Source organism: Marmota flaviventris, chromosome 6, assembly GCF_047511675.1.
Source record: "Marmota flaviventris isolate mMarFla1 chromosome 6, mMarFla1.hap1, whole genome shotgun sequence".
Taxonomy (NCBI): domain Eukaryota; kingdom Metazoa; phylum Chordata; class Mammalia; order Rodentia; family Sciuridae; genus Marmota; species Marmota flaviventris.
This window is the reverse complement of record NC_092503.1, coordinates 77,974,378-77,993,798: the sequence shown is the minus strand read 5'-3', so window position 1 is coordinate 77,993,798 and position 19,421 is coordinate 77,974,378. Positions and strand designations below refer to the sequence as shown.

At 31.6% G+C, this 19,421-nt stretch overlaps 1 protein-coding gene across 3 annotated transcripts in view; it reads right to left on the bottom strand.

Annotated features, from left to right (window-relative positions):
• Ibtk (inhibitor of Bruton tyrosine kinase) overlaps nucleotides 1–19,421 on the bottom strand; it is an 81,293-nt gene that overhangs the window by 36,711 nt on the left and 25,161 nt on the right. For all 3 annotated transcript variants that reach the window (XM_071613242.1, XM_027928274.2, XM_071613241.1), the window contains exons 11-19: nucleotides 17,669–17,843; nucleotides 15,889–16,488; nucleotides 14,970–15,056; nucleotides 13,872–13,954; nucleotides 13,749–13,786; nucleotides 13,292–13,388; nucleotides 4,617–4,718; nucleotides 2,454–2,571; nucleotides 504–564 (exon numbers count right to left, since the gene is read on the bottom strand). In XM_071613242.1, the coding sequence (XP_071469343.1) occupies nucleotides 504–564; nucleotides 2,454–2,571; nucleotides 4,617–4,718; nucleotides 13,292–13,388; nucleotides 13,749–13,786; nucleotides 13,872–13,954; nucleotides 14,970–15,056; nucleotides 15,889–16,488; nucleotides 17,669–17,843 (1,361 nt within the window). The remainder of the gene's footprint in view (nucleotides 1–503; nucleotides 565–2,453; nucleotides 2,572–4,616; nucleotides 4,719–13,291; nucleotides 13,389–13,748; nucleotides 13,787–13,871; nucleotides 13,955–14,969; nucleotides 15,057–15,888; nucleotides 16,489–17,668; nucleotides 17,844–19,421) is intronic.

The window sequence follows — 19,421 nt, the reverse complement described above, 5'->3', positions numbered from 1 at the left end:
TGTTTGTTTCTTGTATGTGGATGTCTATCTCCTTTCTGATATTGGGAAAGTCTTCTGTGACTACCTCATTAATAATGTTCTTAAGGCCTTTAGCTTGTATCTCCATGTTCTCCATTAACCCAGTGATTCTCAGGTTTGGTCTCTTGATGTTGTCCCAAATCTCCTGTGTGTTCGGATCGTGTTCTTTTTTTTTTTTTTCCCTTTATGGTATTCTACTCAAATTCAAGTATCCTTTCTTCAGGCTTGAGGTTCTGTCTTCAAGTGCTGAAGTTCTATTTTCTATGCAATCTAAACTGTTGGTGATGCTTTCAAGTAAATTTTTAATTTGATTGACTATGTCTTTTACTTCCAGAAGTTCTGACTGGTTTCTTTTCAATATTTCTAAAAGATCCTAAAGAGAATTACTTAGAAAATTATTTCATTAAGAAGTGTAACCTAATATACTGTTTTAGATGGTAATATTACAGCCACTAAAATCTTCGATGGAAAAACATAAATCTTACCATTTTTCTGTAAAATACAGAAAGATCCTTCAAAACATCATCACTTAAAACATCAAGAGACCTAAAAGATAGGAAGTATAATTTTATCTTAAGACTCAAATGACTTAATACTTACCAAGTACATCTACATATCGCCAAATAAGTAATAAAGTTATTTTTCAAGCTTTATATGTACTAGCCTCTACAGATTCTTTTTGGAAATGGGTGCAGTTATGTATTATATATCTTAAGTAAACAACAAACATATTATACAAATATCAATAAATCTCAAGTAACTGTTATGAATAAATGTACAAAGAATCGTTTCTATCACTACAAAATAGCAAATACTCATTTTACAACCTTCATTTTCCAGAAATTATAATTAACTACAAAAGGAGTACTATATTGATAGAATCCATTCTATCAAGAATTATCACTTATACCAATTAACTGTATAATCTGAGCAACTCACTTTTGCTTAAGACAAATCTCAAGGACCTCTCAAGTTTCAAACAGGTATTTTAAGATAGCAGTGAAAATTTAAATCAAAGTTTACATTCTAATACAAACACTCTTTTAAAAAAATTTTTTTCTACAATCAGAAATAAATAACTTGTATATACCCTATCAGTTGTCAACACTTTGGAGATATACAATGCATTAATCTGTGATGCTAAGTCAATTCTGGTGCAGCCCTCAGTTTCCTAAATCTCTTCACATACTATTTATATTTCTAGCAAATACATGTTTGACAAAGAACAGTTAATTTTGCACAAATCTTTGTTTTAATGCAAGGTGTGCATCTCCTCATGTTAAGTTATGTAAGTAGAGATATCACCATAGCAGGTATTGTCCTTAAGTGGCTCAGTTGACACATCTGTCTTAACCTAGTAGCTGAAATAGCTGAAAGATATTGACACCATTTTCCAATATAATAATTTAGACAGAGTTGATGTATGTTATATATATATATATTTTTTTTTGGTTGACAAACAGAATGAGCTTAATTTGGAGATACAGATTAATAAACTGCTATGAAGAGAACTACTAATGTAATGTCAGCAATGGAATTAAATTTAGCTTGAAACTCTAGCTAGGTTCTGACACTTGGATATCAAATGCATTTTAAAATGACATTGTCTAGTATCTCAAAACATTAATGTGCATTCAAAAGCATTTTCCACAAACTAATAAAAACTGAAATAGCAAAAGAATTTTCTCTAAACTGAACCCTACCGGGAAATTGTTAATAATCTCTTTGTGATGTGCTTCCATAAACCAAAACACTGTATTTCAATCATGTTTTAGAATGTTTCATTAATCATGATTTTGAATTAATTTAAGATCATTCTGAGTTTGAAAACTAAGTCATTAAAAAGTTGAAATCATTTATAACAAGTATATACATCTAAATTTTCAATTCTTTCCCAAAAATAAAAGAAAAAATATTGCCTTTGTTTTCGCTTTTGCAACTTAAGGATATTAACAAAATCTACTTATAAGATTTTTGTGAAAATAAAATGAATTAATCTATGTAACACATTTGGAAAACTTCCTAGTACACAGGAGACACTAAGTATTAGTTTTTATTATCAGTACTATTGAAACTAGATGATAAAGCTTTAAACTAAAACTAAAAATATGGCTTCTAAACTTAAGTAACTATGTTCCCTAGGAAAAGCTTCATTTTCCCCATTACTGATTTTTATAATAAGAAAAAAAATATTTTGACCTTGTATTTTTTAAAAAATATTAATTTTTTTCAATAAAAAATTGCTAAAAAGTTGACAAATTTCCAAATCCCCCTAATTCAAAAATGTTGACTCCTAACTCATTAGCATTTTCAAATTTGTTTACTTCAAATTTCCAAGTAAATATTATTATTCACTTTTAAATTACTAACATATCTACTATTATATATAAACACCCATTTTTGCAAAAGTCATAGAATATGTACACAGAACTAACCTTGCTTCTAGTAAAGCTGCCATATTCAGTCCTATGAACTGTAAACAAGACAGTTTCAATTGTTCAGCATTATACAATGCCGCAAATTCCAGAAGCATAGCAGCATTCTTAAGGGTAACTACAAAGAAAGAAAAGATTTACAAAATTACATGAAAGGCATGCTACTACAAACAAATAAATACACTTAAGTTTGTAAGCTTTCAACATTCAAAACAAAGGAAACAATGGTTATTCTGTTTTACCAAAAATACAAAAATTTTTTCTGGGGCAAAATACAGAATTTAACTTCCACCCAAATATGCAAAAGTAATTTCAAAAGATTGGTTATAAGGAAAAACACACACAAATGAAAATTTTAAGCAAAACAAAATATAAAAGAAACACTGGGTGCCACCAAAAAGCAAATATATAAGAATTGACAATCTTCCACCAAATAATTTTTTATTATTAACTTTCACTAATGAACAACTTTCCTTTTCATTTGCATAGCAGAGTAGTCATTCTGTCTTCTATAAAAGTAAAAATGATATTAAGACTAAGAGGAACTGACGAAATAATTCTGTAAAATGCACTAAGTTGATTAATCTATCAGAATATATGTATACATTTAGAAAATGCATCTAAATCTTACCTTATTCATGCTAGTGCTGAATTTAATATATTCTGTGAAAGACTCTGGATAGTTATAATGCTAGGAACTTGATGTATGAAGAACCCTATTTTGCTAAGATATTCTACCTATGTAGCATATAACGTTAGCTTCCTGAACTTCTCTATCTTTTTCTTAGTTACCCTGATCCGCAGCCAACACATGAACACAAGTGCTTTCTACACATGGCCTCTTCCATGCTTTTTTAATTCTTTCTCTGTTATACTCTCAAAAATTGAAATGGCAGTCAATAAAGGTCTCTACCTTACCGGACTAACCTTTCAGCTAATGATAAAAACATCTCACATCTCTCATAAATAATAAAATTGGATCATATAAAAACTTCCCTAAAATTATTTATTTGGGAACAAAGATTGACCAATAATCAAAGACCAAACTTCTATGGAACACTTCTTTTGCTAGGTTCTAGGAGTATTAAAGAATTAATAAAGGAAACTATGCAGAATAGCCAAGGAAGTTCAGGAAAGTCAACTGAACAAGTGAAAATATCACCTATATGTATATCTTATACCTACTATATGTTGTGTTCTTTATTTTAATGTTTTTTCTTTTCTTACTATTAAAAAAAGATCAAGGCTATTGTTCTCTTTTTTTATAACCAAGGAGAAGATGGTCCACGGTGCTCAAGGAAAGTGAACAAATAAGAACAACAAGGCTAAGAAAACTCCTAGCAAGTACAAAGTAGAAAAATTTAACTACCTCCATACTACCAAAGCATCAATAAAGCAAAACAAATACAAGATTTTAGAAAGTAATAAAATCTTGCATATCAGGCTAAGAAAATTCAATCTGCATTCTAGAGAAAGCAATTAAAAATATCTAAACAAAGAAAAAACATTGTTACTTTCTATACAAAGATTAAAGAAAGTAGAAGGGAGAGAAGCATTTTAAAGACTACTAGAATACTACACAGAAGGGATGATTAACAGTGACCTCAACTAGCATAGTGACAGTGAGAATCAAAAGGTGAGGGAAATGTAATCAGCTTTGATAGCTAAAGAATCTGGGCATAAGGGACAAATTACAAATAATTTGGAATTTCAAAGTTGGAGTATTCAGGAAAAGTCATGAAATTAACTGAAATAATGGATAGAAAAAAGTTTGAGAGATGAAATTGGTTGAGATACATTAATGGAAGAATCATGTAAAACTTCCACCTTCAGTAGAAAATGAATAGCTAAAAACTATACCCAAGACCAGCAAAGTAGCAAAAAAAGAAAATTTAGCTTTCAAATTCTTATTCCTGAAATTCCAAAATAAATGACATTATTATTTATGATTTTATGACATTGCAATAAAAATTAACATCATATTTCAATTCAAAGATATGCATATTATCACATATTTCTGAGATAAGAATATACTTATACATGTAATAAAGTTTTGACACTTTTAAAGGAACAAAAAAATGAAGTATTTTACTGTAAACATAAAGAGTCATAGTTATTCGTCAATCTGAAAACATATTAATATTCTAATTTAAAATTACTCACGTTTTTCAGTTAATGCTACTTCACAAATCTCTTTCAATCGAGTTATAAGAAGCTGATCAGCTACCACAAGAACACTACAAATAAAATCCACATTTTGACATTCTAAAAAGAAAAAGAAAACAAGCATTACTCTGTTAAGCTATAACAATTATACCTTCCTAGGAGAAAAAGTGATGTAAATAAGACATTAGGAAAGAGAAACATGATTACTTTCCACACGTTGGAATAAGAATTAAAATAAAAAGTAAATAGATTGAAATATTTCAAAGTTTTAGGTTGAAAGCTGAAAAAATACACCAAAATGCCTTGGCTCACATGAGACCATAAAATGTTCAACTACTACTAGAAGGCTACCAAATAGCTGACTTGTTTACAATCTCCTATGTTGTTAGAGAAAGTCAAATCTCTGCTCATATTTAAAATAAATTTATCATTTAACAACACTTTTAAAAACACCTGCCAGGTGCAGTGATGCAAGCCTATAATACCAGAAACTCAGGAGGCTGAGGCAAGGAAGATTCCAAGTTCAAGGCTAGCCTCAACAACGAATCAAGACCCTCAGCAACTTAGCAAGACCCTGTCTAAATACTACCAATAGTCTATAAAATGCTCCTAGGCGACAGCCAAGTAACAACAGAAACAGGGAGAAAAGGGGAAGGAAGAAAAAGAAAAAATAATCTAACAACATAGGAGGAAAAAAAGGAATAGGAAGGAATAGCAAATGGATTTTAAAAATGGAGGAGGGAAGGTCATTGTGAATGATAATCTAAGAACTTTTAGAAATCCTTTCCTCCATAAAAGCAATGAGAAGACTCCCAATAATTATCTAAATCAACTTTATCTAGAAATCAAAGGCTTGCAGTAATTTGGGGGTATGTTTATTCAAGAAAAGTGACTGAATTTTTTCCAAGAACAGTGACATTTGGGATATTGTAGCTTTTCCTATTCAATCCCTCCTCTCCTTTTCTACATGGTATAACAGGTTAAGCATCCCTATTCAAAATCCAAAATCCAAATCTTTTTGAGTACTTATAAGGGACCAAAAGTTGAAAATACCACACATGACCTCATGAGACAGGTCACAGTCAAAACAGAAACAGACTAAAAACATTGTGTAAAGTTATTTTCAGGCTATCTGTAATAGGTATGATCAAAACATAAGTGAATTTTAGGTTTAGATTTTGGTCCCATCTCAAAAGATAACTCATTACAATACAGAAATATTCCAAAAATTTTGAGACTATAAATAAAGAGCACATACAGTCCCAAACATTTTGGATAAATGATACTCAACCTGGACTGAAAACCAATAGATCCACAATTACCGTGAAAATGAGCAGCCTAGTAGCTGCTGGAGAAAACAAAAGTGGTTATGAAGTAATATTATCAAAGAACTATCAATATTTTGACCTGTCAGCTCTTCCCTTAAAATTCAACTAGAATAACTTGTCTTTATTTGACCTAACTCAAAGCTTCCCTAATGAGACCAACATTTTCCTTTATTGAAAATAATTAGCAGTGGGGCTGGGGATGTGGCTCAAGCGGTAGCGCGCTCGCCTGGCATGCATGCGGCCCGGTTCCAATCCTCAGCACCACATACAAAAACAAAGATGTTGTGTCCGCTGAAAACTAAAAAATAAATACTAAAAATTCTCTCTCTCTCACTCTCTCTCTCTCTCACTCTCTCTCTCCTTCTCTCTCTCTTTTAAAAAAAATACAAAAAAAAAAAAAGAAAATAATTAGCAGTAATCATTTTAACACTGAGTCTGCCTAAGATGACAGTTGGAACAAACAAGCAGCAGATAGAAAAAAAACCTTAAAAAGAAATACTAGAGGATAGAATGTTGTTAGACAAAATGCTTATAATGCCCCTCAAAATTCATATGTTGACATCCTAATCCCCAGTGTTGTATTTGAAAATAGGGATTCTATGGAAGTAATTAAGATTAAATGAGGCTATAAGGTTGGAGCCCTAACTCAACAGGATTAGTATACCTCTAAGAGGAGATCACAGAGACCTTGCTTACTCTCTTTCCACACATATGCATTAAGGAATGGCCTTGTGAAAACATAGCAAGAGGCAATATGTGCAAATCTAGAAAGGAGCTCTTATCAGAAACCAATGTTGCCAGAACATGCTCTAGAATATCTAGCTTCCAAAACCATGAGAAAATTACTATATGTAACTTAAGTCACTCAGTTTGTTTGGTATGGTTTGGCAGCCTAAGCAAACCAATACAGATGTCTATAGGAGGTTTTGAAAACTTCCAAAATATTCCTGTGAATCTAGCTATACACAAGTAGAGGGCTAAAAACATACCCAGCAAAGACTTTTTAAGGCCCTACCTCTTACCTCTGGCTTACACTGAGACTGTGCACAAAAGGAAACAAATTGAGTTGTAAACTGCCTGCCAGAATAATGACAACAAGTCCCCAACACACAAAAGTGAGAAGATTTATTATTTCCAGGCATTTACAGAAATGTCTCTCAAATAATTAGCTGATCACTAACCTAACCAAGCAGTCATTTCAGTGTTCACAAAGGATGAATAAAGAAATTACAGAATTAGTTCAGGAAAGTTGTTGGAAAAAAAAAAAAAAACCTGTGGATGAGGGAAGAATCTGGATCTCCACAGCTGCTACACTATATTATTTAAAGTCCAATTTTCAACAACAAAACTTTATGAAAGATGAAATGAAAAAAATTCAAGTATAACCTATGCACACACACACAAAAAAAGTAGGCAGAAGAAACTGTTGCTGAGGAAGACTTCAGATTTACTAGATAAGACTTTAAATCACCTATTTTAAATATGTCTGAAGAACTAAAAGAAACCCTGTCTTAAAAAATTAAAGAATGAAGACAATGTTAGGGTTAAAACTAGAATATCATTAAAGAGAAGTTAAAGGTCAGTTGAGATTACCTCATGTAAGGAACAGAAAGAAAAATGAGCAAAACCCAAAAGTCCTTATAGAGATCTACTATGCATACCAAGATACAAATAAAAGTTCCAGAAGGAAAAAATGAGAGAAAGGAAAAAAAGAATATTAAGTAATAATAACTGAAAACTTTTCAAATTTGATTTTTTTAAAAAATATATCTGCATATCCAAAAAGCACACAAACTCCAAGTAAGGTAAATTCAAAGGTATTCACATCTAGATACAATAAACTGTTGGAAACTAAAGAAAATCTTGAGATCAGCAGGAGAGAAACAACTAATCATGTGTTAGGGATCCTCAATGAGATTAAGATCTGATAAGACATGAGAAAGCAATGGGATGGCATATTAATAATAGTAAAACAAAAAGACCATCACCAAGAATTCTATTATCTAGCAAAACTATCCTTCAAGAATGAAGAAATTGAGATGTTCACAGATTAATAACAAAAAAGGAGAATTTGTCTCTAGTTAATCTGCTCTAACAAGAAATGCTAAAAGTAGAACTTCAAACGGAACTAAAAGGGCACTTCAAAGATAATTCAAATCCATCAAGAACATCCATAAACCTAACTACACAAATAAGTAAAAAAGATAGTATAAAAATATAAATGTATTCTTCTTCTTAACCTTTTTTTTACAACTGCATAAAACAATAACAAATACATGTTAATGGGCATGTAATATACAAAGGTATAATATGAATGACAAATAGCACAAAGGAGTAGGAAGGAAAGGTGCTATAAAGAAACAACATTTTTTAAATGATACTGAAATTAAGTTAGCATTAATACGAACAGGATTGTTTTAACTTATGATATTAATTACAGTCCCCAGAGTAACCATTAAAAAATTACTTCTACAAGAGCATTTCAAAAGCAAAGGAGAAAATATCCATTTGACACAAAAGGGGGCAGTAATAAAGAAGAAGAAAGATCTCCAACCAATAGTCTACTTCCATTTTAAGAAACTACAGAAAAGAATAAGCCAACACAGAGCAAGCAGAAAGAAAACAATGATAAAAATTAGGCTGGAATCAACAAAACAAGAACAAAAAAACAAGGTATACAAACAAAACTCAAAGTTATTTTATGAAAAAAAAATCATAAAATTGACAAATCTTTAGGAAAATGATCAATAAAAAACTAGAGAGAAGACTTTAATTACCAAAATCAAGAAAGAAAAAAGTAACTTGATAAAACCAACCAGAAGTAAAAAAGGTTAACAGACACTACAAACTATGAACAGATTTGTATGCTAACAAAGCAAAAATCCAGATAAAATGAACAAATCTGTAGAACACACATTACTTAAATTGATTCAATATAAAACTGAGCAGATCTACAATAAATAAAGGGATTAAATTAGTAATTAAAAATCTTTGTACAATGAAAAGTGCAGGATCAGATTGCTTCATTGACAAATTTGGCCAAATGTTTAACACCAATTGTCCCCAAATTCTTCAAAAGTATGTTAGAACAAATTCCATCTCATTCAATGATGTCAACAATGTCCTGATACTAAAGCCAAACAGAAACATTACAGGAAAACTAAGACTAATATCCATTTTATGATTATAGATACAAAAAATACTAAACTGAATCCAGTAACATAAAAAAGAATTACACATGATTAAGTAGAATATTCCCAGAATGATTATCGCTTCTCGGCCTTTTGGCTAAGATCAAGTGTAGAATATTCCCAGAATGAAAGATTCTACATATAAAAATCAACCAATATAATGAACAAAAATGGAACTAAAGGACAGAAAAAGTGATTTAAATCATCTCAAGAGATACAGAAAAGCATTTAATGAAGACTGATTCCCTTTCATGATAAAAACACTCAAACCAGGAATAGAAAAATCTTCCCCAACTTGATAAACAATTACCAAAAAAAATAAAAATAAAAAATCCTACAACTAACTAACTAATATTGACTCAATTCTTTCCTCCTAAGATTAGGAACAACACAAGGATAGACTCCACACAACACTGTAAAAGAAGTTCTTATAGTCAGAGTCGATAGGCAGGAAAAAGAAACAAAAGGCATCCAGATTATAAAGGAAGAAGTAAAACCATCTCTATTTGCAGATAACATGATATTGTATAAAGGAAATCCTAAGAAATCCACTTAAAACTAACAGAACTAGTGAAAGAATCCAATTGCTATCTTAAGCAGTAGCAAAGAACAATCCAAAAATGAAAATTTGAAATCATTTCAATTTAAAAGTAGCAGGAAAAAGAATACTTGGGGATAATTTTAATAAAGGAAAAACAAGGCTTGTACATTGAAAGCTATCTTAAAAATCACTGACAAAAATTAAAGACAAAAAATGGAAAGACAACCATGGTAGATGGTAAGAATCTTCAAACTGATTTACACATTCATCACCATCACTATTAAAACCACAGCTACCTATTTTGCAGAAATTGACAAACTAATCCTAAAATTCATATGAAAATGTCAGGATCCAAAACATCTTGAAACAGAATAAAGGAGGAGGACTCACATTTCTCACCTTCAAAACTTATTACACAGCAATGGTTATTTAGACAGTGTGGCACTGGCCAAAAGACACAAATATATCAATGGAACAGAACTGAGAAACAAGAAATAAAATCTTACATTTACAATCAACTGATTTTTGAGGAAAGTGCCAAAACAATTCAATGGGGAAATAAAAACCTGTTTAACAGATGATACTACAGCAACTAGATAAACACATGTAAAAGAAGGAAGTTGGACCCTTAACCCACAACACAAAAAAAATAACTAACTCAATTACAAAAGTGGTTACCTAGGGCCAGGGATGGGAGAAATGCAGAACATTGCACATTGTACTACAAACAAGTAAGTTCTAGAGACTTATTGGTCTGCTAGGTGACAAGTTTGTTAATAATAACGTGTTGTACACTTGAAATTTGCCAAGAGAGATCTTAAGCATTCTTGCCCCCACCAAAAAAAACAATTAACTATTTAAGGTGATACATATATTAATTAGTTTTATTATGATAATCATTTCACAAGTAATACATATGTCAAAACATTACCTTGTATATCTGAATATACACAATTCATATTTGTGAATTATACCTCAATACAGCTGGGGGAATAATTAAGCAAAATTAATCAAAGACTCTAATGTGAGCGACATGATTTCCTCTTAAGAGGAAAATACAGGAAGTAATTGTCATGACCTCAGCTTTGACAATGGATTCTCAATATGACAACAAAAGCATGAGCAGCAAGTAAAAATAGGTAATCTGGACTTCAACAAAACTAAAACTTTTATATTTTAAAAGACTCTATAAAGAAAATGAAAATATAACCCAGAGAACAAGAAAAATATATACATATGATAATCGACTTGTACCCAGGGTATTTAAGAACTTTTACAACATAATAAAAAACAAGCAAGGCACAGTGGCGCAAGTCTATAATCCCAGCAACTCGGGAGGCTAAGGCAGTAGGATCACAAGTTCAAAACCAGCCTCAGCAACTTAGTGAGTCCCTAGGCATCTAAGTGAGAGCCTGTCTCCAAATAAAAAGTAAAAAGGGTTGGGATGTGACTCAGTGGTTAAGTGCCCCTGGGTTTAATCCCTGGCACCAAAAAAAAAAAAAAAAAAAAAAAAAAAAAACCCCAACTAATTGAAATAAAAATGACCCAAATTTTTAAACATTTTTCAAAGATGATACACATTTGGTCATAAAACACATGAAAAGATGTTCAACATCACTGGAGAAATGCAAAACAAAATCACAATGTTATACTACTTTACACCCACTAGAAGTTACAAGAAAACAAACATTAAAGAGTATCGGAAGGATGTGGAGAAAATGGAACTTTAATGTGCACTGCCAGTAAGAAAGTTAAAACAGTCCCTTTTTAAAGTTCAGCAGTTCCTAAAAACTAACTTAAGAGTTACTATATGACCCAGCGCTTTAACTTCTAGGTATATGGCTTAAAAACAACAAAAACACAAGCCCACAAAAATAATTCCTTATAGCTAAAAAGTGAAAATATCTCAAATGTCCATCAACTGATGAATGAATAAATAAAATGTGGTATATCTACAAAAAGGATATTATTTGGCAATAGAAAATATGATGTGCTAGTATATGCTATAACATAATAATTGAAAACATAATGCTAAGTAAGAGAAGTTAAACACAAAAGGGCACATAATGTTTCATTTTATTTTTATGCAATGTGCAGAAAAGGCATAGAGAAAGAAAAAAAGTATATTAGTCATTACCAGGGACCAGAAGGTGGATGAGTGGAAAGTATTTGCTTACTGGGTAAAAGGTTTCTTTATTAGAGTAAGGAAAATGCACTAGAATTAGAAAATGCTGAGCTATACCATTTTGAAATATACTAAAAACCATTTAATCATACACTTTAGAAGAATAAACTTTATGGTATATAATAATTTTTTTTAAAAAATGACAGAAATAGAGGAAAAGTACCAATGTTTCCACTATCCTCTTAAAGTACACAAATCTTTAGAAAATTTGTTCTCAGTTAAATACTACCTCCTTTACAAACACTGTTCAGATTTCCCCACATATATTTAGACGCTAGTTTCTCAAAAATGTACCCATTTTTTAGAGGGTTACTCTGTTTAGTTATACTTGTTTTCTTATGTAGTCGTTTTTTACATTAGATTGTAGGTGTCTTAAAAATAAAGGCAGAAACTTTAAATTTTTTATCCTTAATATACAGCTAAGGCTAAAAAACAATGGTAAAATAATATCACAGAACACTCAATACCACTCCAACAACTAAAGAAACCTGATGTTGTACAACTAAAATATGGTGTCTTGCCTGACAAAGCATATAAATGTAGTCTCTTCATAAATTTTGGCTCAATTCTTCATCTACTTCTTTCACTTCTGGTGTGTTATTACAAGGGGGGAAATAGGCAAGAAACAACTTAAGTAAGGAATTTGACAAAACTATATTCCCTGTTCTCCATTCATCTCAATTGTAGAGTAGCTGAAAATGGAACTGCTAAATATAATAGAAAGCCTAGGTGTTTTCTATTTAAGTCTTGACCTCAATCCATACACCACTGCTGGGAGCCATTAGCCAAGTAGGTATGACAACTTCCTTGCCAGCGTACCCCATGTTGCTTAGTGGAAGGACTCTTGGAAATAGGACATTTTGCAGTGACATTGCATCTAAGGTGACCTTGCTCAAGGACCAGGGCAGATCCGGGTTTAGGGTGTTCCCGGTTTAGGACTATCAGGTTTAGGACTATCCGGGTTTAGGGTGGTTCCAGGTTTAAGGTTATTCCTGCTGGGAACAGGGCATATCCTGCTGCCTGAGTTCCCCTTGAATTCTCACGGGATTCAGACAGTATTTTTTGGGAGACAGAAGCCCAGTGGGGGTGGATTTGGGCAGAGAACGTGGATTTCCCCAGAACGTGATTGTAGAGGGCTGGTGTGAGTTCGGGAATAAAGAGTTGCTGTTTGAATCTACAAGCTGTGTGGTGGCTCGTGATTTTGTGCCCAGCCAGACTGCGGCACACCACTCAATATTACATACAAGTCTCAAAGAGTTCAAGGGATATTGAAAACTCTTTCTGTACTTTCACTGTTAGTAATCATCCTACTGCTTATTTTAAATTAAGCCTCTAATGACAGCTTATTTAAAGTAGTGTCAAAATTAAGTCTCATGTTTATTTTATCATTATTTTATTATACACAATCTAAAATTTTCTAAAAGTACCTGTTATCACCACAGCTTCATCAGTATAGAGGTAGTCCAAAATAATCTTCAGTATGTCAGAATGTATTGCCATTTCCAGAGCTGCACAACTGGAAGCCTAGGTAAATTAAGATAAAATAAAGGAAAACAATTAATTTTAAACATTATTGTAAAGTTTAAAATAAAGTACGACTATATTCTAACTTGAGTTATTTGATATGAAAAACTCTGGATAAGAAATCACATTAAAAGCAAAAAATAAATCTATAAAACACAAAGCTAAAATTACATTCAATATTAAAATAACAAAAAATGAACAAAGAAAATTTCAGAAAATAAGGAACACACTAGCATTCCTAACACATTTCTAGATAAAAACAAGACTATTTTGATTTCAAAAGCCTTTTATCATCAATTCTAACTTCTAAGTGTAAAGAATTTTAGTTATTTGCCTAGGTGCTTTCTATTTAAGTCTTACCTCAATCCACGAGCTGCTCAGCATACTATGAAAATATTCTGAAAGGGAAAAAGTTTGATGTAATTAGAATAGTGAAACAAGACTAAAACAAATAAATCAGCAGTTAACAAAAAATATACCTACCAAGTCTAGCACAAAGAACACATTTATGACAAGGAAATTCCTTTCCATCCACTGATTTCATGGTCACATCACACAGAAATGAACTGCAAAATAAAAATAAAAATGTTTATTGAAGCTGGGTGTGGCACACACCTATAATCCCAGCAGCTCGGGAGGCGGAGACAGGAGAATTTCGAGTTAAAGCCAGCCTCAGCAAAAAGCAAGGCACAAAACAACTCAGTGAGACTCTGTCTCTAATAAAATACAAAATAGGGCTGGGGATGTGGCTCAGCAGTTGAGTGCCCCTAAGTTCAAACCCTGGTACCAAAAGAAAAAAAAAAAAAAATGTTTATTGAAGCAAGAGTGATTTCTTTACATTATTAAGCAAATAAAATATATCAAAGGATTTGACTTAACTTTATATTTTGTTTTAGATAAAGGTGGCAGAGAATAAAAATCTTATGGATATACATATAAATAACGTACTTCATCTCCCTCCACCTCAGGGAAAACAATTAAGTCTTAATAAAAAGATAACATTTGAAAAGAAAACTGAGCACAAATAAATATTCAAAAAAGACTTTCTCCTGGTTTTACTTTTTTATTTCCATGTAAAGTATTAACAAGAGTTAAAGCAACTCCATGTTTAAAGTTCTTTAATTCAATTACTTGTACCTATTTTGTGCCAAGCAGAGTCTGGACACCTACACAGTTTCTTTTTCTCCAAAACTTTTCACCTACAAATACTTAAAATGAAACTTTACATAATAAATATACTTAGAGTAGCATATTTATTCATGGAAAAAAGTATACTAAAGGAAATAGTCATCATAATGATGGAAATATGCAATTTGGTTTTTAGGACTAAATCAAATACTACTAACAATAAGATATAAAATTCAAGCAAGAAAAAAAAATTTCTAAATTCACATCAGAAAGAGTGAACTCCTTCAATGTCTTATTGAGCAGTTAATGTTTTATCCATTAACTCAATAGCTCTCTAAAATTTCCAAAAATGAAGACTAGAAAAGGTAAGAGGATATATACCTAAGATCTTTGATTTCTACATTTGTACACCAAAATCCAGACATGAAAGTTTATCTTCATTATCTAACTTACCATTTTTTCTGATTCAGTTTCAGTTTATTACCAGTTTTCTTAGCAATAACATTAATTTTTTCATTTTCAAATCTGACTTCATCTAACCTATCAAGAAAAGAAAAAAAATCAACAAGTGGATACACTCCACTACCAAGATTAAAAGACAAACATACAAAAATCAAACAATTTAGTTCATATCTGAACATAATCATATCATCATTTAGAAAAGTATCTAACAAACCCCATTATAATATTTAATAATAATTAATTTTTCTTTGATTTTAATTAGAATTAAAAATATATTCAATATCATTATTGAAAATAGCAAATCAAAGATATAGCACAAAGTCCTTCAGCATTGTTAAAGAGAAATATTATATACACTCCTCCCCTTCTCACAATCCTCAATTAATGTTATTCTTTTGCAAGTAACAAAAAGGTCTTAAAATAGAGAATAACAAAGAATCTGATTTATAATGTGACAGATACTGTTTCAGGCACTTTACATATGCTATACAACAAAACTTTGCCAATAACATGAGGTGAATATTATCCCTACTATATATTGAGAACATGAGTTACAAGCAAACTATTAAATATGCCCCAGCCAGCAATCCAGTAATAGTAGACTAAGGAGCATAATTTCATGAGTCTTTCTAATTCCCAAGATCTTTCTAGCACACCACATTGCTTGTCACTGTAGATCCCTATTAGAGAGCCATACCACAATGGGCAGAAATCCTCTAATAGCCTTCCTACCCTTTAATGTCCAAACCAGGGAGTCCCCCACAGATGTCTCTACCAGAAAACAGAACACATCAATGAACCTCTCCCAAAAAAGGAGTGGGAGCAGTGGGGATAAGAAAACAAAAAAAGAAAAGGTAAAAATATTTAAACAGGAGAATTCAGGTCCAAGACAGATATTAAGGAGTCATACCTACTACTCAGATTACTGAGGCCAAATTTCTTTGCAACATTTTGCAACATTCTTACAGGATCATCTTCCCCGGCACTTTTTCCTTTTTTAGATTTAGGTTTGCTCTTCTGCCTTTCACTAATTCTATGAGCTTGATTACTTTTATAAACTTCAAATGCTGTCTTCTGATTATCATCTTCATGGCAATTCATTTTATTCATATGAGAACTCAGAGTACCCTGATATTCTTCTGGTTTTTTGTTTAAGGGTATTCGTGGTTTGAAGCCATGAGTTAAAAAGTCACAAGTTTCTGTATATATGAATTGTAAAAGGTACTCAAACAACTCAGGATGAACTTTCTCTATCACAAAGAGAGGGCATCCTGCAGAATCTTCATCTTTCTGGTAAATATCTGAAAATTCTGAAGTGGTACCATCTGAAAGAAACAATTTCTGAAAAAAGTCAGAACGCACTGCCAAAATATATTTATGTGCAGGAAAGATTCTGTTGCCAACTTGAAATGTTACATCGTGAATGTTGTCCATTTCATCTGCTTCCCTCAACAGTTTGCCAAATTCTTCAGAAAAGGATGATGAGCACACAGCTGGAATTTCATAAAGGCTAGAAGTAGAACAAAAATAATTTTTACTTTAAAGAAAATTGGGAGAAAAAAGCATCCCTGGTTGATTCCTTTGAAAATCAAATGACGTTATTTATTAAACTTAGAAAATTTTATTTATTTAGACTTTTTCTTAATTTGGAAGTCCTCAAATATAAAAATATCACAAAGTCTTAGAAATTGTATCAATCTTAATTCTTTCTGTTCCTTTTTCTATTTGTATTTTTCTCTCATACTAAAACAACAAGAATTAAGTTTTCCTTTGAAAGCAATATTCCCTGTTGCTACAATGAAATGCTACGCAATGTAAATTCAAATGGATGTTTCACATAAAGTTTTTAAATTACTAAACATAACTAAAAACATTCAAAAATGAGTAAAGAGTATTTTCTCAATTTTTCCTCTTTCAAATATCTTATTTTACAAGTGAAGAAACACAAACCAAGGACTGAGTGAACACTTTAAGTCCCAAATCAAAAAATATGTTACACACTCAAGTCAAAATAAATATTAAGATACACAAACAATTTGTAATACTGGTTCTTTCAGAACTACATCAATGTAATCACACATTCCCAATTTACCCTTTAACTTTCCTGATTTGACTGAAGGGTTTCCCAGGAGATGAGACTTTCACTGCTAAAACTAGGACAGACCTGAGCAAACCAGAATGGATGGTCACCCTACTGCCAAGACTACTTCTTTGTTCAACAACACCCTTGGTTCTTATCTTAACCTATCTGTCTATTAATGTGATGTAGGAAATTTGCAGTGGGATTCTATGCTATAGATGTTTCTACTCCACCTCTTCTTTTTGTCAATTCTCATCATATGCAAGGGTCAGAGATTTTCACAAACTGCTAAGAAATATTTATAATACATTTCTCAGAATTTGAGAATTCAAGAACACAGCATAAAGTACTAAAAACAAATTATACATGTGCATGTATATATATCTTCAATATTTTCAATAGGCATTAGGTTACAAACTAAAGGGAACACTAATCATTCCTATCTAGTATTAACAAATTCCACCTTTGGATTATCCTGGTAACATGTTTGTCTTAAGGTCTCTACAGGACTTGGCAACAGCACTCAAATGTGTACTAGGAACTACTGAAAACAAAAGAAAACCCAGTCATCATTCCTTCTAAAAATGAAATTTAATAATTACAAGTATACCTTGTTTTAGGATCTGACTGCAGGATTGCAAAGTTGCATCCACTTGGGTCTGTGCTGACACTAACAGCTCTATGAGCAAAAGAAAGTTTCTCAAGTCGAATTCTTTCATACACACTATTTGTATCAGAAGCATAAGACCCATCTGATGAGGGATTATGTAGGTTTGATAAAACGTCTGCCAAAAAAAAATAATATGCTACAATTAATCAAAGCTTTACAGGAATTATTAAAATGATTTAGGAGTAAAAGGAATAGAAAAACAATTGGAAAAAATATGGAATATCTTTTATATTTATTATTTTGAAGCATTACATACCCTCTTCAACACAACATTTTACATTAAATATTTGTTGTATTACAGAGAATTTTTAGTGAATCAATTCTTAATTGGTCATGATTTCATTTCTTTGTGCAAAAACACCCTTCATATTGTAACCAAAATTCTTTCTAAAAGGCTAATGTAATATTTTAGTTTTTAAAACTCTTCAACCTACATTTAAACTATATAAACTTACTGTCTTCATAATCTGCCTACTTATTTCCTTTCTTTTTTCTTTTTCTTGCATTTATTCAGCAAATACCTAAATGACTATACTGTACTACTGTAATACAGTGATCATGTGTCGACCTGTAGGGATACTTTAGTGATCAAGAAAGAAACATCCCTACCCTCAGTAAGTACACAATCTAGAAAGACATTAAACAAGAATGTACCATTACAGGTCAAATCAAAACTATGAAAGCAAACTATATAGTGCTTCCACAAGAGTCATGAAATCTGCATATGAAGAAATGACTCTAGCTAAACTGTGAAGAATTTTTAAAGTACACAAGAATAAAGAATCTGTATTACTTTACATTCCAAAAAATGAATAAATGATATAGACTGAGTTGGTAGCAATTGATGTACAGAAAAGTAAAAAGATTTCAAAAGCATCTGAGATAGAAGAAACAAAATTCAGTAACTCATTAGATGTGCCAGACAGAGAATATGGGGTGTTGAAAATAACCATTTACTAAAACTAAAAACCAGACATGGGATCATGAGACCATGAATTCAATTACTAAACATTGCCTAAGACACAATTCTAAGAATTTTCAGTATTTACAAGTGAAACCTGTGTTCTAGTTACTCTCTCAAATTCCCTCTATTTCTGTCTTAGGGAAGCTCTACTAGTCTTTCTCTAACACTTGTTCCCCCACCACCAATTTCTAGGTTCTTAAGAAACTTACGTGCCTATGAGCATCAATCTCAGAACCATGTACATATAAACTTAGGAGTCCCTGAGAACAGGGATTCATATTTTCACATCATGAAAACTTCTCTGGCCAGGATCAGTTCCACACACCTGTAATCCCAGTTGCTCAGGAGGCTGAAGCCAGGAGCATTGCAAGTTCAAAGTCAGTCTCAGCAATTTAGCGAGGCCCTAAGCAACTTAGTGAGGCCTTGTCTCAAAATGAAATACAAAAAGGGCTGGGGATGTGGCTCAGTGTTTAAGCCCACTGGGTACAATCCCTGATAACAACAACAAAAAAACTTCTCCCTGTCTCTAGCACACAGTAAATATACTTTAAATGTTACCAGATTTGAATAATCTATAAATAAATAAAATACAAAAAATAATAAATTATCCAAAATTAAAATGTTTATTACATATATTTTTAGCATTTAATAACTAAATTATTCATTCAACAGATGACTTAATGAGGAACTACAATGTTCCAGGAAATAGGACAAATGCTAAAGGTACAG